The 18329-nt window shown below is 28.6% G+C and overlaps 1 protein-coding gene across 2 annotated transcripts in view; it reads right to left on the bottom strand.

Annotated features, from left to right (window-relative positions):
- Nucleotides 1-18329, bottom strand: part of nwk (FCH and double SH3 domains nervous wreck) — a 44244-nt gene that overhangs the window by 25479 nt on the left and 436 nt on the right. For both annotated transcript variants that reach the window (XM_087165828.1, XM_087165829.1), the window contains exons 2-8: nucleotides 14144-14241; nucleotides 10797-10842; nucleotides 9092-9177; nucleotides 8227-8371; nucleotides 5893-6029; nucleotides 5665-5728; nucleotides 4221-4349 (exon numbers count right to left, since the gene is read on the bottom strand). In XM_087165828.1, coding sequence (XP_087021954.1) covers nucleotides 4221-4349; nucleotides 5665-5728; nucleotides 5893-6029; nucleotides 8227-8371; nucleotides 9092-9177; nucleotides 10797-10842; nucleotides 14144-14241 — 705 coding nt within the window. The remainder of the gene's footprint in view (nucleotides 1-4220; nucleotides 4350-5664; nucleotides 5729-5892; nucleotides 6030-8226; nucleotides 8372-9091; nucleotides 9178-10796; nucleotides 10843-14143; nucleotides 14242-18329) is intronic.

The raw sequence follows: 18329 nt of genomic DNA, 5'->3' as shown, positions 1-18329 counted from the left end.
CAATTTATAACTACTTTTTTTTAAAAAAAATCTTACCAATTGCAGATGTTTTTCTATTTCTATAATCAGTAGAATACTATTTTTAATTCCTTTTTATTAATACATTTTTCAATTAATGAAACTATAAGAAACTTTGCACCATTTTGTAAAAGAGAGAATATTTTCACTACATTAATTCATGCATTTTTCTATTAATAAAGTATTATCAAACAGCAAACCAGTGTGTTCTCAAATGAAGGCTTTTTTTTTTCTTTATTCTATTATTGTATTCTTCTATTATATACTGCACTATGTGACAATATTTGTTTCAAAAAGTTCCCTTACAAAAATTTACAGTGTTTTTGATGTTTACATGAGGTTATTTTGATGTTTTAAGGCTGATTTGAAGTTAGCAACAAAAACAACCGTAAGGAATATACCTCACAAGGTGCATAATGAAGGTGTGTGAAGTTGTTTTCTTTTCCCTTAAGATTGTTTTGAGGTTGATTGAAATTAACTTTGTAGCAACCTGTTGAGGGTGGTTGTTTGAAGAAGAAAAGATTGTTTTTTACTTTAAATTGTTTTGATGTTAAGTTAAAAGCACTTCATATCAACCTTCTGAGGGAGATTGTTTTGAAGGTGTACAGGTTATTTTTTTCCACCTCAAGTTGTTTTGAGGTTGATTTAAATCTTCTTTGAAGCAGCTAGCTGAAGGTGGTTGTTTTGAAGATGTACAGGTTATTTTTTTTTTTACACTTCAAGCAAATGAAGTGCATTTGAGGTGTGAATAATTTCACCAGATTTCAACTAAAGGTATTGATGTGTACTAAGTTTTTCTTTCAAACTTAAGGTTGTTTTGAGGTTGATTCAAATCTACTTCACAGCAACCCCCCATATTTGGCTGTTTTGAAATTATTAAGGATAATTTTTGCTGCACTTCAAGCAATGAAGTACAGAAGCGTCACTCACATCAGCCCTTGTAAGGATAATTTTTTTCTTTCAAATCATAACGTGGTAAGCCGTTCTGATTTGTATGAATTTTAAGGTGTGAATCCACATCCTAATTATTTTTATCTATATTCACATCCATTGGTATTTTTAAATTTACAGTTTTGGGAAAAGTGAGATTGTATAAACCCAGGATAAACCATGAAGTATCAAATGCTTAAAAAAATAATTTTAAAATATCAAAATGTAAACAAATTTATGCAGGATAACTTCTCAACTGCATAATCCTTAGAAATACTCCCATAATTTGTTTGCATTTTGAAATTTTGAAAAAGAAATTCAGCATTTTAAACTTCATGGTTACTACATGGCTAAACTAGGTTTCCTAGAACTAATTTTTTTTTTTTTTTACTTTAAATTACTAATGTAGTTGAAAGAGAATTTGAAACCGCCTGGCTTTGCAAAGTGTAAAAACTTAACTAGCTTTTCTTCATATGCCCTGGTAAGGAACAGTGGAGAAGTGTCGTTTGCATCAACCCATGCAAGGAAATTTTTAATTTATGAATAATGGGGGATGCAAAAAAATATTGCACTCGAATTTGGAGGTTCAAACAAAAACTTGATTGATGAGTGTTTTCACGGTTAAATATATCTCTGAATTCGCAGAACATCTCCAAAATTCGCGAGTTTTTTGCATCTTGTGTGATACTAAGTCATAAAGTAGTAAACTCTTATTGATTAGTATGACTTGCTACATGTCAGTCTAGATACTAGATATTTTTCTAATTTGAGCCCATAAATATTTATATGGATTTATTAAGCGTGCATTAAATTTTGTTGAAATTAGTGGGCTATGCAATATGTTAAAATTTAACTAGTATTGCCCCACATAATTTGATTATTTCAACGTGCATGATTACGCTGAAATCGAATGTCATTCTTAGTGGCTTAAAAATCATGTATGAAAGTTTTACAACAGAAAAGGATATCTAAAAGGCTAAAAAGCAATTAACAATATATGTCGCCCATTTACTTCATATCAATTATCATTCAAGGAAACCCATTAACATAGGTAGTGCTAATTTTATAATAAAAACACAACACGCAGTACTTTTTCAAAAATAAATTTTAAACTTTCAGAATAAATATAAGCCATTTTAACCATGTCGAAAAGGTCATTTGCAGTCATTTCCAGCGATGTGATAAAGAGTGAATGCCTGATCGGATTACACATCGTGTCTAGGTGTCTTATTAGAAACCCACTAAACGTCACCGACAGCTCTAGTACAGTTTTAACAATCAAACATTTAATATCTTAAATTATGTAACTTTTAAAAAATAAATTTCAAAGTCTTCTTATATCGCATTGTCTGCTGCCCTTCCCAAATCACACTGTAGCCCATCAACCTCTTCTTGAAGAATGAAAAAAAAACTCTAACCTTTATTAAAAATGCTTGCTTAATTGTTGAATTAAATTAATTTTCTAGATCCTTGTCGCATACAACGTTAAGTTTGATTTCTATGATTTTAAACGGTTTGTTTAGTCAATAACTTTTATAAAATCTTCACATTTTCCTGCCGTGATTAGATCTGCAGGTACATTAAAAATGAATAAATAAAATAAGAGAAAGAAAGAAAAAATGACTAGTATAATGATTAACTCTTTGCCTTTCTTGATATGATCATTTTGAGTTATGTCATAACTACATGTTACTGCACATCACAATTATTATGTTTTTGAGTATACATGGAAAAAGAGGATGTACTTGAAATGTTACCCCCTCACCACCAAATATATTTTAATATTAATAGTCTGGACCTTATCCCACCTTAGAGCAGATCTCAAAACTTTTTTGTAATCACATTAAAACTTAAGATTTATATTGGCGATTTAAGACTTATATTATATGGACTTCATAATTTAATGTTTCATATATTTTTAGGAAATTAAAAAAAAAAAAATTCTATTCAAGTCTTTCATTTTTATTTTTAATACAAGTTCTTGTAAGAGTATATTAATGTTTGAAAAGTTAATGTTTTAATCATTGGGGGTCACAATTTAAATTATAAAATATTGTGTCAATATCTTTAGATTTCTAACTACTTAATTATTTTATTTGAATTAACATGCTTCACAAATTAAGTTAATTTGTACAAATTTCCTATCTACTTTTACATTGTCATTTATAGGTTCGATTAAGCAAGATCAAAATGGAAAGTTGAACTACCAACATAATGGAACTGGACAAATTCATGAAATTCTAACATATGTTTCATGCCTAAACATAATTTATTTTTTTTTTAAAAATATAGTGCATTTCTTTTGAGACAATAAATGATAGCTTCCAGTTCAAATATGACATGCAGGGTTAAAAAATAATCACCTTAGGTTATAAAAAGAAAGCACTTCAATAGCTGTGAGGTTGTGATTTCCACTCACTACAACCTTGGTCAAAACATATGAAAGAGATAATAAACAACTTTTTTGAAATATTTAACACCTTGGGTATTCTATGTGGTGTTTAATTTTATATTAGATAAATGCTGTTAATTATCTATTTAACATGTTTGACAAGGTTGTTATAGGTGCCCACTGTAACCTCATTTCTACCTGAGGTGTTTTATTCACACACTTTTCAGATATTGTTAATTATTAACTTTAAGTATTTTATTTTATACTTCATAGAAGATGTTAATTATCTACCTAAAGAGAGTAGCAAGGTTCTAATAGATGCATGACATAGCCTCATTTCTACCTGAGGTGCTTTAATTATCTTTACACCTATTGTAAGTTATTATTTATCACCTTTAGGTCGGAAAATTATATCCTAAGGTGTTATATTATTAACTTAAAGTAGAAAATTAACAATTTCAAATAAGTATAAAAATAAAACACCTCAGGTAGATATGAAGTAAAACTATGTCTAATTTCAACCTGAGCAAATATAACTCACTTAAACATCAAAAGCACTTTTAAAAAAACCTCATTTCTATCTCAAAAACATAATTTTTTTGTAAAGGATGTTTTGTGTAATGGTTTTATTTATTTTTCCATTCAAAGTTTTTCATACAGCAGGGCAGTGATTCTATAAGTGGGCATTTTTTTTCTCATCCAGTTACTTTACACGTTTTCACTATTAATGAAATTCTATGAAATTGTTTGGCATTGTTTCTTTGAGAACCCATTTTTTTAATCACTAATATTTTTGTTTAATGCAACAGATAAAAAAAAAATCGAATTACACAAAATATAATCATTTATTATGAAAAAACGAAAAAATCAAGAACAATACCTGTACTAAATCAGGAAGATCATTTTCATAATATTTAGTCTGATGAGCATTAGCTGCAATTAAGGCTAAAACATAATCATTACGAGCTTTAGTAGCTTGAATGTCACATGCCTCACGACGAAATGAAAACTGAAAAATATTAAATGATTAATATATTAGAAAATATAACAATATTAAACATTTTCATAATGTCTATCACTATATAATGAAGTACATTTCTAATTTTTATAATTTCATTCTTAAGCTAGAACAGCTAAGGAAATATATATAAATATAAAATTTGTGCCAAATTTTTTTAAAAAGAAAACTGCCATTTTGAAACAGATGTTAAAATTTTTAAAATTTTAAATTTTTATTCATGCAGGAGATACAAAGCTTAAAATAAGCATAAATTGTAGTTAGATTTTTTTTTTTATTAAAGTTACATAATTCAATTAATTGGGTCTATTAAATTCATACCAGAAATCAAAGGGCTAAATTCTCATAAATAAATTTTAAATAGCTTGTTCAAAAACAGTTATACATTTTAAGTATTAAAAAATAGTCTACTTTTTAAACAATATAGCGTTGAAGACTACACTTGGCATCAAGTAAATGATTTAAATTTTAAGTGTAAAAAGTTTCTAAGAATGCAAACAAAAAAACATGATGTGAAAGAAAAAATTCATCATTTAACCTAAACAAAAAAAAAAGGTGATATATATATATTTATACTTAAACTGAGCTAATGATACAGAAAATACAAATTGAAACGCAGGTATTCACCATCATTATAAAACTAAAATCTAAAATGTATAAATATTTGACAAAATCCTATATATTTACTCTTACGCAAGTGAAACAAAATTTGATTGAACTAAAAACCAGTTTCTTAAGACAACTGAATTGATTTTTCTTCAATAAATTAAATTAATCATTTAAAAATTAAGCTTGATTGGATCATTTTTGATCAATCACAGCTCAGACACACTTGTCTTTAAAGGTGGAGAGAATTTATGAGAAGAAAGGGAGATTAATTTATAATAAAGTAAATCGAAAACTCATCTGGAATGAACGTAGAAACAAAACAAAAAATTTAGCATTAACTTTAATTTTAACAAAACAGTTTTGAAATTAAAAATTTTAAGAGTTCAAATAAAACTTAAATAATAGATTACAGAAAACACAGACAATCAGACAGACAGAAAAAATTTTCAAGTAATAATTTCTCTCCTAAATCACCACTAATATTATTTGATAATTTTTTTTATTAGGTGAAGAAAGCAAATATTATATGCAACCAAATTAAAATGTGTTATCCTTCACCTTAGGTTTTACTTAAACATATGTGTTGAACTCTAAAAAAAATTGCTTTGAACTTCAAGTGTTTCAAAAAGTTCGAAACACAGAAAAGAATATCAATTGCATAAGGGTGTTTTTACATACAATACAGCAAATTTCATACCTTTGCACTATTTTTTTGTAAGGATGATATAGACTGAAATATTCGTCCTTTTTTTCTTCTAAGTCTGATCCATGGCAAGACATAGGTATAAAAAACTTACGAATAAATAATGAATATTAAATAATTTAAACTAATGTTGACAAATTATTTCTCTCATAAACATATATCTCATTAACATTTCTCTTACATTTATGTCATTCAAACATGCAAATATTCATAAAAGCTTACTTTTCATCAGCATCATGAGCTTTTTCTCTTGCATCGTGTGCCATGTGTTCTTCTTCAAAATAAAGCTTTTTAGTTTTATCTATTTCAACTATGCAAGTTTGAATCTCCTCATGCATTTTACGCAAGTTTTCAAAACACTAGAAAAATATAAGTATATTTTACACTTGATGAAATTTCGTAAAATTTTTAAATGCCAGACAATAATTTTTGACCAAATTTTGATTGTGTCTCTAAATAACCATCAATATAAAGAAAATATTAAAACACAAGATCTCAAAAATAATAATCTAAATAATTAAAACAGATAAATAGTTTTATGAAGGAGATATTTTCAGTTAAAAGTAATTGTAATGAATAATTTAAATTAATTTGATCTCCAATGTTTTATGTAAAATTATACTCATAGGAAATTCAATTCAAAAATTATACTTGTGATCTTTCAAATGACAAATTCATTCCCTCTTTTAAATTTGCATGCAACAAAAATAATTATACATTACATTTAAGGAAAATTAACTGGTAGCAAAAGACAAATTTTTAATGTTTTAACAAAATATTTTATAAACAAGATAAAAATTAAGTGCTATAACAAGAGAAATTAAGAAAATTAAGTCACTGGTCTGAAGGGTCAGTAAATAAAAGATATTACTAGTCCATACACATTTTCACTGTTCCATTTATCCTATTAGGTTGTTATTTTTTTTAAGAAATTTAAATGAAAATTTAGAATTCAGAGAATGCATAATGCAATGATTCTGATGAAATAAAAGTTATTTAGTGATAGAAACACATACTCAAATGTGAAATTAGAAATCAAACAAACTAAAACCAATTGCATCAAAAATTCTACACTGCTGGTCCAGAGGACCAGCAATCAACATACAAGGTTTTGATTTATATTATTATACCATATATCATAACTATTTAATGAAGTGTCCTGTGAAATTTTAATAGTCACAGACGATTAACACTCTTTAAATTGTTTTACTGATATGAAGTATTTCAGTTTACATTATCATATCATAACATTGGATTATTATATCATTACTATTTTATAATGATCCCTGTGAAATTCTAAAAGCCTCAGACCAATAGATCACAGTAAGTCATGAGCCATGCTTAAAATAATATTTTATGAGTTTTAATGAAATAAGTCCAACACTGCTTTTTTTATGAATACAAAATCAATATACAAATACTATTCGGAGAACCACGGTGGTTTTGGGGATAAAGCGCTCACCTCCCAATGAGGGGACCTAGGTTTGAATCCCAGTGATGACTAGTTGATATGAATTCTGCTCTTGGCTCGCACCTGTCACAATACTAACTAAAAATATTCTTAGAGGTGGACAGATCATGGGTTAGAATCCCCTTATCGTCGGACTAACTGTAGGTGGTTTTAGTGGTTTCTTCTCAATGTAATGCAAATTAGTTCCATCAAAAAGTCATCCACAAAGCATAAATGGTACAAAGGCTAGTTTGTACCAATAATTGATCCAGAAGCTCCCTTGTCTTCTGGGTTGGGTTCAAAATTACAAGGTTATGGAGTTCATTCAAATTTGTTAACTTAGAATTGGGTCAGTTGTTCAACACTGGTTATAAATAACATCTAAAATACTATTTGGAATATAAAAAATAAATTCAAAGCATTTTAAAAGAATTTCTCTGAATGACTACAGCCACTACAACGATACGATAAAGTAAAAAAATTGGAAAGTTATATGCAATGCCCTGCTATCAAACAACATTTGAAAATAAATACTTAGAAAAAGTTAGTATAAGACGGAAGTTAAAAATAAAATTTATTATTTAAATAATTTAAAAATTAAATCTTTTAGTATTGAAATTAAAATAATAAGCCAACCCATAATTAAAGTATAATGAATTGTAAAACGCATAAATGGTACTTAAGATACAAAAATGAATTTCAGAACAGTGTTACATCGTATTCAAGTTTCAGTTTTGGAAGAGGTTTAATATTTTTTAAAGGAATATATTTATTATAATTTAGAGACTTAATTTTTTTCCTTATCACAACCTTCTAACACTATGGAAGTAAAATCTTTTTTAACATACTAATTCATTAAAACAAAATAAGATTATCTGTAATATTAATAAACTATACCATTTTCAGGTTTGTGTAAAATTCTTTTTACAAACAAACTGAAAACAATAATCGACAAAGATACTGCTACTTATAAAAGTTTGATTTTAAACATAATTTTACAGAAAGATAAGGGGGAAACGAAACAAAGTTTAAAAACAAAAATTGTAAATAATAAGTCACAAAACTATAATTTATATTTTAAAAATTATAAAAAGAAAATATTATACCTTTTTAGCTACTTGTAGTTTATACAGCCTTAATGATTTAGCACCTTCAGAAACCTGTTGTTGATATACTTCAGCTGCAGCTAACCTAGCTTTTGCAATTTTCTCAGTTTCATCAAGCATTGATTTCCAAACACCATAAACAGTGCTAAATAAACACACAATATAATCAGATGAGCATATTAAAATTCAATGGTTATAAATATGTCAGTGCTGAGAATTCAGCAACTTCTCATGCGTATGTAAAATGTTTGAAAAATAATTTCTGATTAATATTTTTTTTAGCTAATATAAATTACAATAGTTGTCACAGTTAACTTGTTTTTAGAATGAAACTTCAATTTAAATAATAAAGGCTTCTTAGTGGTTCAAACTAAAATCAGGATATTTTTTGGCACAATACATACATGAAGACTATTTTTAACTACTATTGTAAAGTAATTTTAAGAAGGGAAACAAAGGACTAAAAAATAACTCCAATAACTAACAATTGCCTACTCTGCATTGAAAATTTCATCTTGTGCAACTTCATTTGTGGATTAAAAAATAAATCGATAAATCAAAAAAAAAAAATTTAACATCAAAATTATCTTTAAGAAATAGTTGGAAAAGAAGTGTACACTAATTTATACTTTCCTTCTTATCACCTTTCAAAATATTTAGAGACAATAAATTTGAAAGCAAAAAGTAAATTAACAAATTTATTTCCTTTATTTGGACAATAAGCAATAGTGTAAAAAATTTTACATTGCCTAGCAATATTTTTACACCAATAAGTTTAAAAAAATATATTTGCTAATGAGTATTATTCCGACTTTAAAAGTGGGTAATACTTTTTAATTAATTTTAAAGCAATTGTATAACTTACTTGCTAGTATCACCATCCTCTGACTTTCCATCTGGTACAGTTGGTCCTTTCTTTTGCAAATGAGATGTTGCAAGTTTTAGCAGAGCCTATGAAACAATTTAAAATAATCATATCCAATCACGTGTAGCAATTAATGACAGAATTAATTAGAAATGATGAAGAAAAAATTTTTATTTAGTTATAGAAAAACGTAAAAATATTACAGCATATTCAATAAGTACAATAGTTTCATCAGAAATATATATGTATACATTGATGATTACTTTTTAAATTTCAAAATTAAAAAGTAATTAAATTAATATTTGTTTTTGTATTACAAACTACAAATTTTGTGAAAAGGTATAAAGTAAGAACAGATATAAAATCTGATTTATTTATTACTGTGATTATTTACCATGATATGTTAATTTCTACCATCTATTTTTCTAATTTCATAATAGAACTTATTTAACATAAATTAAGAAATTTCAAAAATACTATAATTTAAAATGTTACTACAAATTTTTTTAAATACTTATTAAGAATATTTTCGATTAATTAATAGAATAAATAATCACCAATATGAATTTAATTATTATAAAACATTTTCAAAATTGAAGACATTATTAAAAATTATTATTAAAATACAACAAAAAGCAGAAGTGTAAAAGCTATCGCAAGGACAAAATAAATATAGGTAGTAAAAAGAAGTGCACTTCTGTGATAACTTTTTATCAGAAACATTCAAAAAATTAAAAAATTTATGTGTTGACTTATAGTTAAGAATGTGCTATGAAAAAAAGGCCTTCTAAAATACTACAACAAATTTTAAAAGTAAGACCCTATTTTCAAAGTGATCTAACTTTCTTAAAAGGTACATAATTATTATAAAGTTTTACCTAGCATATAGTTATCCTTAAACAGTGAAGCCAATAAGTTATCTAAAATTTACTTAATCGAAAAACTGTACACTAAATGTTTTCTCAACATGAAAACAGACAAAACAAACATAATTATTTTTTCAAAAATCAAACTTTTTGAATGGTTACCAATTTCATCAACAATATTTTTCTTCATTCTGTTGCCTTTTCCACTTTCTTAATGAATTCAGATTTATTATAAATACTTATTAACTTTTTAGAGCTAGTTCTAAATCACTTTATGTCAAAATAACAACTCTATACATTATTTATCAAAGAACTTGCTAACAGCTATGAAAGAACAAAAACCTTCAACAAAAATACAACTGTTCAGATTCAAATATTTCTTAAAGCAAGCAATATAAGTGAACTTCTTCAAAAATTTTGCAGTTTAACAGTATTTTGGCATTAAATAACAAGTAGGAAAGTACTTTTTTAATATGAGAGAACAACAAAGACTTACACAAACTTAGCTTGAAGTCAATAAATAAATCAGAAAATAAGAACACAAACAAAAAAAAATATCAACAATATCAATGAAAAGTTGTTTTTGTAAAAATGTGCTGTTAATAAAGTTATCTGAAAAGATTTTGGTTAATGACATTCTAAAAAATATTTAAAAGATAGTTGAAAGTTACAATATAGATTGGAATACAAAAATAAAGGTCAGAAAAGAAAGTTTTGCAGAAATTTTCTTAATGGTCAATTATAAAAACCAATTCAATGTCTTACTTTAAAGAATATACCAGAAAATAGTCTTTATAAGAAATTTACAACTCTTTATTTTAATAGTAAAAATTCATTACCTGAGCATAATCTTTTTCAATAACAGCACGCATTTTAGAAAAATTTCTGAAAATAATTAGAAACGAAATTAATAATTTCAACAAAAGTACATATATACTTACTATACACAATAACTTAAAATTAGACAGATAATGATAGTTAATATAGATTTAGATAATTACCATCTCTTTTTTTTAATTCGAAGAAAAATAAATAAATAAACATTTTAGATTTTACTTAACACTATGTAAAACAGCAAGTTTGTTTTTAAGATGAGCACAAAATTACTGTGTAATCTCAAGAGCAAAGCATACAAGTGAGTATTATAATAGATAAATTAAAACGTGTAAACAAATTATTGGTATTAGTGGTTATTCCAGACTTTTTGAGAAAAATCCATATGTATGTAAGAAATCTACTTAGAATTTTGTTAATTTTTGAGATTAAAGTTCTAATCTGACTTTTTGTAAAATTGTAAAGAATTCTGCTTATATAATATTTTATATAATAATTATAATTCTAAAATTCTACTTTTCTGAATTTTTGGTGATAAGTTCCTATTTTTGTTTGGAAAAAATGCAAAAGAAGTCTTAACTTCAAATTTCATGGAATTTTGAATGGAAAATTTTGAATTACAGATGTCATTAACTCCATGTACATAAAGAAAAGTTTTGTGAGGAGTCGGTTCTCATGATGCTTTTGAGCAGGGTCTGTAATTACAATAAATAATTTTGTGAATAATCTATTTTTTCAATAAATTATTTCGTGAAAAAAAGTTTTTAACAATTAAAAATTTGATAAAGGCTTAACGGGAAAAATTTCTTCTTAAATGGCCCCTGAATATAGATATATCAGGAAAAAAAATAATTCTTATATATAAGCTATTAGAAATTAAATATATGCATCCTGTATTTGACTAAAATGTACAGTTGAACCTGTTTATCTCGAACCTGCTTATCTCGAAAACCTGTATTTCTCGAAATTTCTTAGTTTCCCAAAATTAATGATTTAATTTTAATGTATTTTTCCAAGTTTATTACGAAAAAATTTCTTTCAAAACCTGTGTTTCTCGAAGTTTGAAGGAGAATGTACATCATCGTAACCGATGCCTGGACAGCAGGACTTGTTCAAACAAGCTACATTAGAAGAACCGAAAAATTCCCTAGCCCCATGGGAAGTAAGAATGAGCAGATTGGGGGGTCGTTTCTTGGAATTTCCGGTTACTATCGTCACACTCTCCAATTGAGTGTATTCGGACAATGAAAAGTTGATTGATGAGGGGGGCGTCACCACTAGGCATCAGTTTCCACACATGGATAAGAACAACACAAAGAGAAATTCATTTTATCAGTAGAATTTTTTTAGGAGGTCGTTGGTTTGAGCGATTTAGTCTTTTTTAAAACATTGTTCAATTGAATTTTCATTAAGTATGGCAGGGGCTAAACGTAAATTGAATGTTCTCTCCATTGAAGAAAAAATGAAAATTTTAACATTCTTGGACGGAAATCCATTAATGAAAAAAAATGAAGTTGCGGTGAAGTTCGGTTTACCAGCAAGCACTCTTTCTACAATTATAAGAATCGAGAAGCTGTGGAGCAAAAATTTCATAGCAGCAACAAGAATGCGAAAAAAAGCCGAAAATGCACTTTTCCGGACGTGGATGAATGTGTTTTAAAATGGTTTACACAATGCAGGAGCAGCGGTATTCCTATCAGTGGACAAATAATGCAACAAAAAGCTGAGGATTTTGCTAAAGAGCTTGGCCATGAAGATAATTTTAAAGGCAGTAACGGATGGCTAGAAAGTTTTAAAAATAGGCACGGTATTATTTTTCGAAAACTTTGTGGTGAAAGTGCCTCTGTTCCGGAAAGTGTATGCGAAGACTGGATTAAAAAACATTCCTGATTTAGTGAAAGGCTATGAGCCAAAAAAATATTTTCAATGCTGACGAGACAGGACTGTTTTATCAATGTTTGCCAGACAAAACTGCTATGTTTACAGATGAAGCATGCAGGGGAGGAAAACAAAGTAAAGCTCGTTTGACATTGCTCTTAGCTGCAAAAGAAACAGGAACAGAGAAACTTCCTCCTCTCATGATCGGAAGCTCAGAAAAGCCTAGATGCTTTTCTAAAGTAAAATCCTTCCCTTTTCCATACAAAGCAAATAAAAAATCTTGGATGACGAGTGAAATCTTTGGAAATTGGTTAAAGTCCTTAGACAAATCCATGCGATTAAAAAAAAGAAAAATTATTCTTTTTATAGACAACTGTAGCGCGCATAACAATCTGCCTGAACTGAAAAATGTTTGTGTTAAGTATTTTCCCGCAAACACCACCTCAAAGCTTCAACCTATGGATCAGGGAGTAATCAGAAGTTTTAAAGTTAACTACAGAAAACAGTTGATCCGCAAACTCGTAGATGCTATTGATGAAGGAAGTACCCTTCCCAAGATAAATGTACTGGATTCTATCAGAATGACAGACCACGCATGGAGAAATGTAACACAGAAGACCATTCAAAATGGTTTTAAAAAAGCTGGGTTTAAGAATGAGCGTGAAGAAGAGATGGGGATTATTGAAGAAGAGACTGAAATTTCCGAAAAGGAAGCTGAGGAAACTTATATCCCTGATGAAGAAATGATCGAAATAAATTCACAAGATTGGAATGCAATAAAATCTGGATTAAAAGTGAACATTTCCTTTGAAGAAATTTTGCAAGTGGATGACTCCTTGGCCACATGTGGAACTTTGACAGATTCGGAAATTGTCGATAATGTCAGATGCATTTCCGAAGACGAAAATGAAGTAGACGAAGAGCATATAGAAGCACCGAAAGTGACAGTAAAGGAAGCTGAAAAAGCTGTGGAACGTTTAACAAACTTTCTTGAATGTCAAGAAAACGTTGGACACGAGGGGTTCGCTGCTCTCTCCAACATTCGAAAAATTATCGAATCAAAGAAAATCCGACGTCAGAAATCATTAAAAGACTACCTATGAGGTGCGTATGACTGTTAAAAACTTTTATTAGATGTAATTAATATGTAATCATAATTAAATTCTTTACAACATAAATGATTTAAAGTTTCTTTTAATTAAACATTGCTGCTCGAATTTCATTTTTTAAACTTACCTGTATATCTCGAAACCTCTCTATCTCAAATTTTTTTCCCTTTCCTGCGAGATTCGAGATAGGCAGGTTCGACTGTATTTTATATTTTATCTTTCTATTCGATAGCAACTTGAAGAAAACATAATTTTAAAATAAAAAATAAAGTAGAGAGAAGAAAGCTTTATGACACAATATCTAAACAAAAATCTTTCGTAATAAAAATATAGCTTGTCACTATAGTTAAAAATTAAAAAAATACCTTATATCATCTAAGAAATCTGAATCTTGCTGATGCTTCACTTGCAACTTTAGCAATTGCTCACTGTGAACATTTTTTAACTGGGTGGTGACTTTACCCTGAAAGTAAAAATTATTAATAAAAAAGTTCTTAACCAAACAAAAAGTTATTAATATATAACGGGAAAAAAATACACTCGAGCTCGGAAAAACTCAATAATTTTTACATTATAAGACTTCCTGATATGGGTTTGTAGCTATTTTAATTTAGCGAGATCAACATTTCAACATCACAAAGGCAACAGCAAAAAGCATTCATTATTATTGTAACATAATAGTCTATTTCATTAACCATTATCTATCTTTCTTATTTCTAACAAAAGATATAATCTTTTATCGAAAATAAAAGATATAATCTTTTACATTTGATATATATTGATATATTTTGCTTTGGCTATATTGATACAATGTTAGAAAGCACTCTTTTTTGCGGATATAATCGTGTGGGCTGATAAAAAGATTATATCTTTCATTTTCCGGATTTTTTTTAAAAAAATTGTCCTTTTTTTTTTGGATTTTTTTCCGGTTCTTTTTTATTTTTATTATTATTTTTCTTTTTTTCCCCTTTTTTCATTGCTCTGTAATTTTTCCCTTGTTTTATCTACATTTTGAACTTATTTTATGAGTTCTATTTACTTGCAGTTTATGCGCAATAAATAAAACTTATGGTTTTTCTTAATTTTCTTCGTGTTTTTTGTATTTATTTATTTTGCTATATATATATATATATATATATATATATATATATATATATATATATATATATATATATATTAACTCATGTTTGTGAAAATTGCAACACCATGAAGGAATCGTCATAATTGAATGAAATTTACTATACAGTTGAGTGGTAGTGGTACAAATAAATGATTAAAATTTCAAAGCAAACAAACTATAACAAGAGATCGAAATCAGTATTTTGTGTAGCCACCACGCACCGCAATAAAAGCTGCTACACGACGTGGCATGGAGTCAAGCAAATTTTAAATGTCTGCCTGAGGGAGAGCATTCCATATAGTTTGCATGCGTACCCAAAGTTCGTCTGTAGAAGTAACAGGACGAGGATCACCAGGGCGAGGATCACGAGCGAGGCACTGACCAACGAAATGACACACATGTTCAATCGGTGACATATCTGAGGAATACGCAGGCCAAGGAAAAAGTGGTACCTGCCGCAATGCAAGGAAGGATTGATCAGTCCTAGCAATATGAGGGCGGGCATTGTCTTGTTGAAATACAGCGCCTGGCAAGGCTTGAAGGAAGGGAACAGCTTGGGGCAGTAAAACTTCACTGATGTACCGGTTGTTGTTCAGATTACCCACAATTTGTAGCAATTTAGATTGTCCATAATATGCTATGGCACCCCAGACCATAACTCTGGGTGTTCGCCCACCGTGGCTTTCGATAATGCACTCCCAGGGGTCTGTCTAGGTTTTTCTGACAGGTACCTATTTTGTGAAAATTTAGACGTAATTTGTGAAAAATTAAAAATTATATTAAGAAATCAACACAAAAATATGGATTTATCGTTTCTTAAGGGATACAAAAATGAAATTTTAAGAAAAAGTATTTTGTGAAACTACCGTTTTTCCAAAATTGAATTTGTGAAACTACCGTTTTTCCTAAAGTTGAATTTGTGAAGGTACCGCTAAACGGTAGTAAATTCGGCCTGGACAGACCCCTGACTCCGGAGGGTGGCATTTACCGGCATAGCATCTGACGTGAATGTGGCCTTCATGGTACCACAAATTAAAGCGGTATTCGTCAGAAAACACGACACGCTGCCAATCAGCACGCCAGTCCCTATGCTAATTGGCCCATTGTAGCCGCAGGCGGCTGTGGTTTAGCGTGATGGTCCTGTATCAGGGGTCTGTCTAGGTTTTTCTGAAAGGTACCTATTTTGTGAAAATTTAGACATAATTTGTGAAAAATTAAAAATTATATTACAAAATCAATACAAAAACATGGTAAAAATATAGATTTATCGCTTCTTAAGGGATACAAAAATAAAATTTTAAGAAAAAGTATTTTGTGAAACTACCGTTTTTCCTAAAGTTGAATTTGTGAAACTACCGTTTCACCTAAAATTGAATTTGTGAAGGTACCGCTAAACGGTAGTAAATTCGGCCTGGACAGACCCCTGTGTATAAAGGAACCCTTGTACGCAGTCCACGCTGCAGTTGACGTCTACGAATTGATGAAGCACACAATGAAACACCTGTAGCTATTGACCACTGTGCTGCCAGTTGTCTAGAGGGAGTCGTACGGTCTGTCAGCACCATGCGGACCAGGTGTCTATCATTGCAAGTGGACATGACATTTCGGGGTCCACTCCCGGAATTCTCAGTTGTCTCACACTCATCCGTCCACTGCTTCCAAACACGCATCACTGTGCTGCTGTTACGCTGCACACGAGCGGCTACTGCACGATAAGACAATCCAGCTTCACCAAGGCCGATGATTCTCCCCCTTTCAAACTCCGTAAATTGTAGAAATCTTGCTCTCTTTTGTTGAAGAGGCATAAGTAACGTCTGAGCTAACGTTTTCCACTAGCAGATAACCACCGATAACCATACACGCCTCGCTACAGACGTCTATTTATTTGGATCCATTCGCCGTTTAGAGGGCGTTGCTCGGCATACGCATGTGCTACGGGTCTGAAATTCTAATCATTTGCATATTATGCTCTAGTTTGCATTTCCTGAAAATTTCAGCTCACTCGCGTAAGTCCTTCGTGGTGTTGCAATTTTCACAAACTTGAGCTTTATAAATATATATATATATATATATATATATATATATATATATATATATATATATATATATATATATATATATATATTATAAAAAAATTTGTAACAACCTTTTTTTTTTAAATAAGCTTACACTTACAACATTTACAAATGCCAGATTTGAAAACTTTAAAATTATATAATTTAATTCAAAAAAGATCTAACAGTTCTAATTATTTCTGTTAAAACAACTCATGTTAACATTTACACCTTTTCCTATTTTTATTAGCTTTCATACGCTTAAAAATTTTATGAAAATTATGATTTTACTTTAATGAAATAATTAAGGATGCTGCAACATATTCTGTTATGTCCATAAGACCATAAGAAGTTTAAACTTTGTTTTAAAAAAATGTTTCACTTTTAAAATTTTCTATGTTTATGGGTTTATGTTATATGTTTTCTATGCTATGTTTCCAGGGATCACTCCAAGTTATACCCTCAAAATGAGTCACTTCTTTATTTTTATTCTTTTGGTTTCTAGAGGGATGCTGCAGAGAAGTTACTATTGCTTAATGATTATTTTACCCCAGAAAATTTAAACCAATAATAGGTAACAAAAATATCCATTCTTTAATTTAAAAAAAAAAGAGATAATTTAATTTCTCTTATAATTAACATGTTTTAATTCAAATCCAAGTATTTTTTATATAACCCTTTTCTGAAATATCTGTTCATGCCACTGATTTTGAACATTTTAACAGAATTTGTTTACCATTAACAAAATAATAAATAAGATAATAATTTATGGGTAACAAGCATCAGTTAATTATTATTTAAGTTACAATAATGGCAACAGTACAATATAATTAAATAATATTAACAATACATCTTTTTTCAATAAAACAAATATTATCAGACATAAATTATATTTCATATATGTGGAATATTCATAGAAACATGAATTTAAGTTCATAGTCAAACCAAGAATAATTATACGTAATTACCTGTTAATATATTTTACAGATATATTACTGTGAGGAAAAGTGAATTCCTTTTTAAAAAAATATTTCATACAATATTCTATTTACAATAACAGATTTTATTTACAATAACATATTCACAATATCATCCGCAGTTAATTTAAATCTTGAATAGGGCACAACATAAAAAGTATTCAACATAAATTTGATATAATGTAGAAAAAAATGGTTTTAAAATTTAGCAAGTCTGAGCAATAGTAATATTTTTTAGAAATGAAGTCTATCAACAGATAAAAATTCAAATATAGGAAACGAACTATAATAAATTTGCTTCTGGCACTTGGTTTAGGTAAAAAGCTATAGGATTACAAACATTCAGTTTATTAAGTAGCGGGCACAGAAATATGAAGTAAAACAAAAACAAAAAAATTTC

This window comes from Parasteatoda tepidariorum, chromosome 6 (genome assembly GCF_982258835.1).
Source record: "Parasteatoda tepidariorum strain Cologne lab strain chromosome 6, Ptep-v5.0, whole genome shotgun sequence".
In the NCBI taxonomy this organism is placed as follows: Eukaryota; Metazoa; Arthropoda; class Arachnida; order Araneae; family Theridiidae; genus Parasteatoda; species Parasteatoda tepidariorum.
This window is presented reverse-complemented; position numbering and strand designations above follow the sequence as displayed.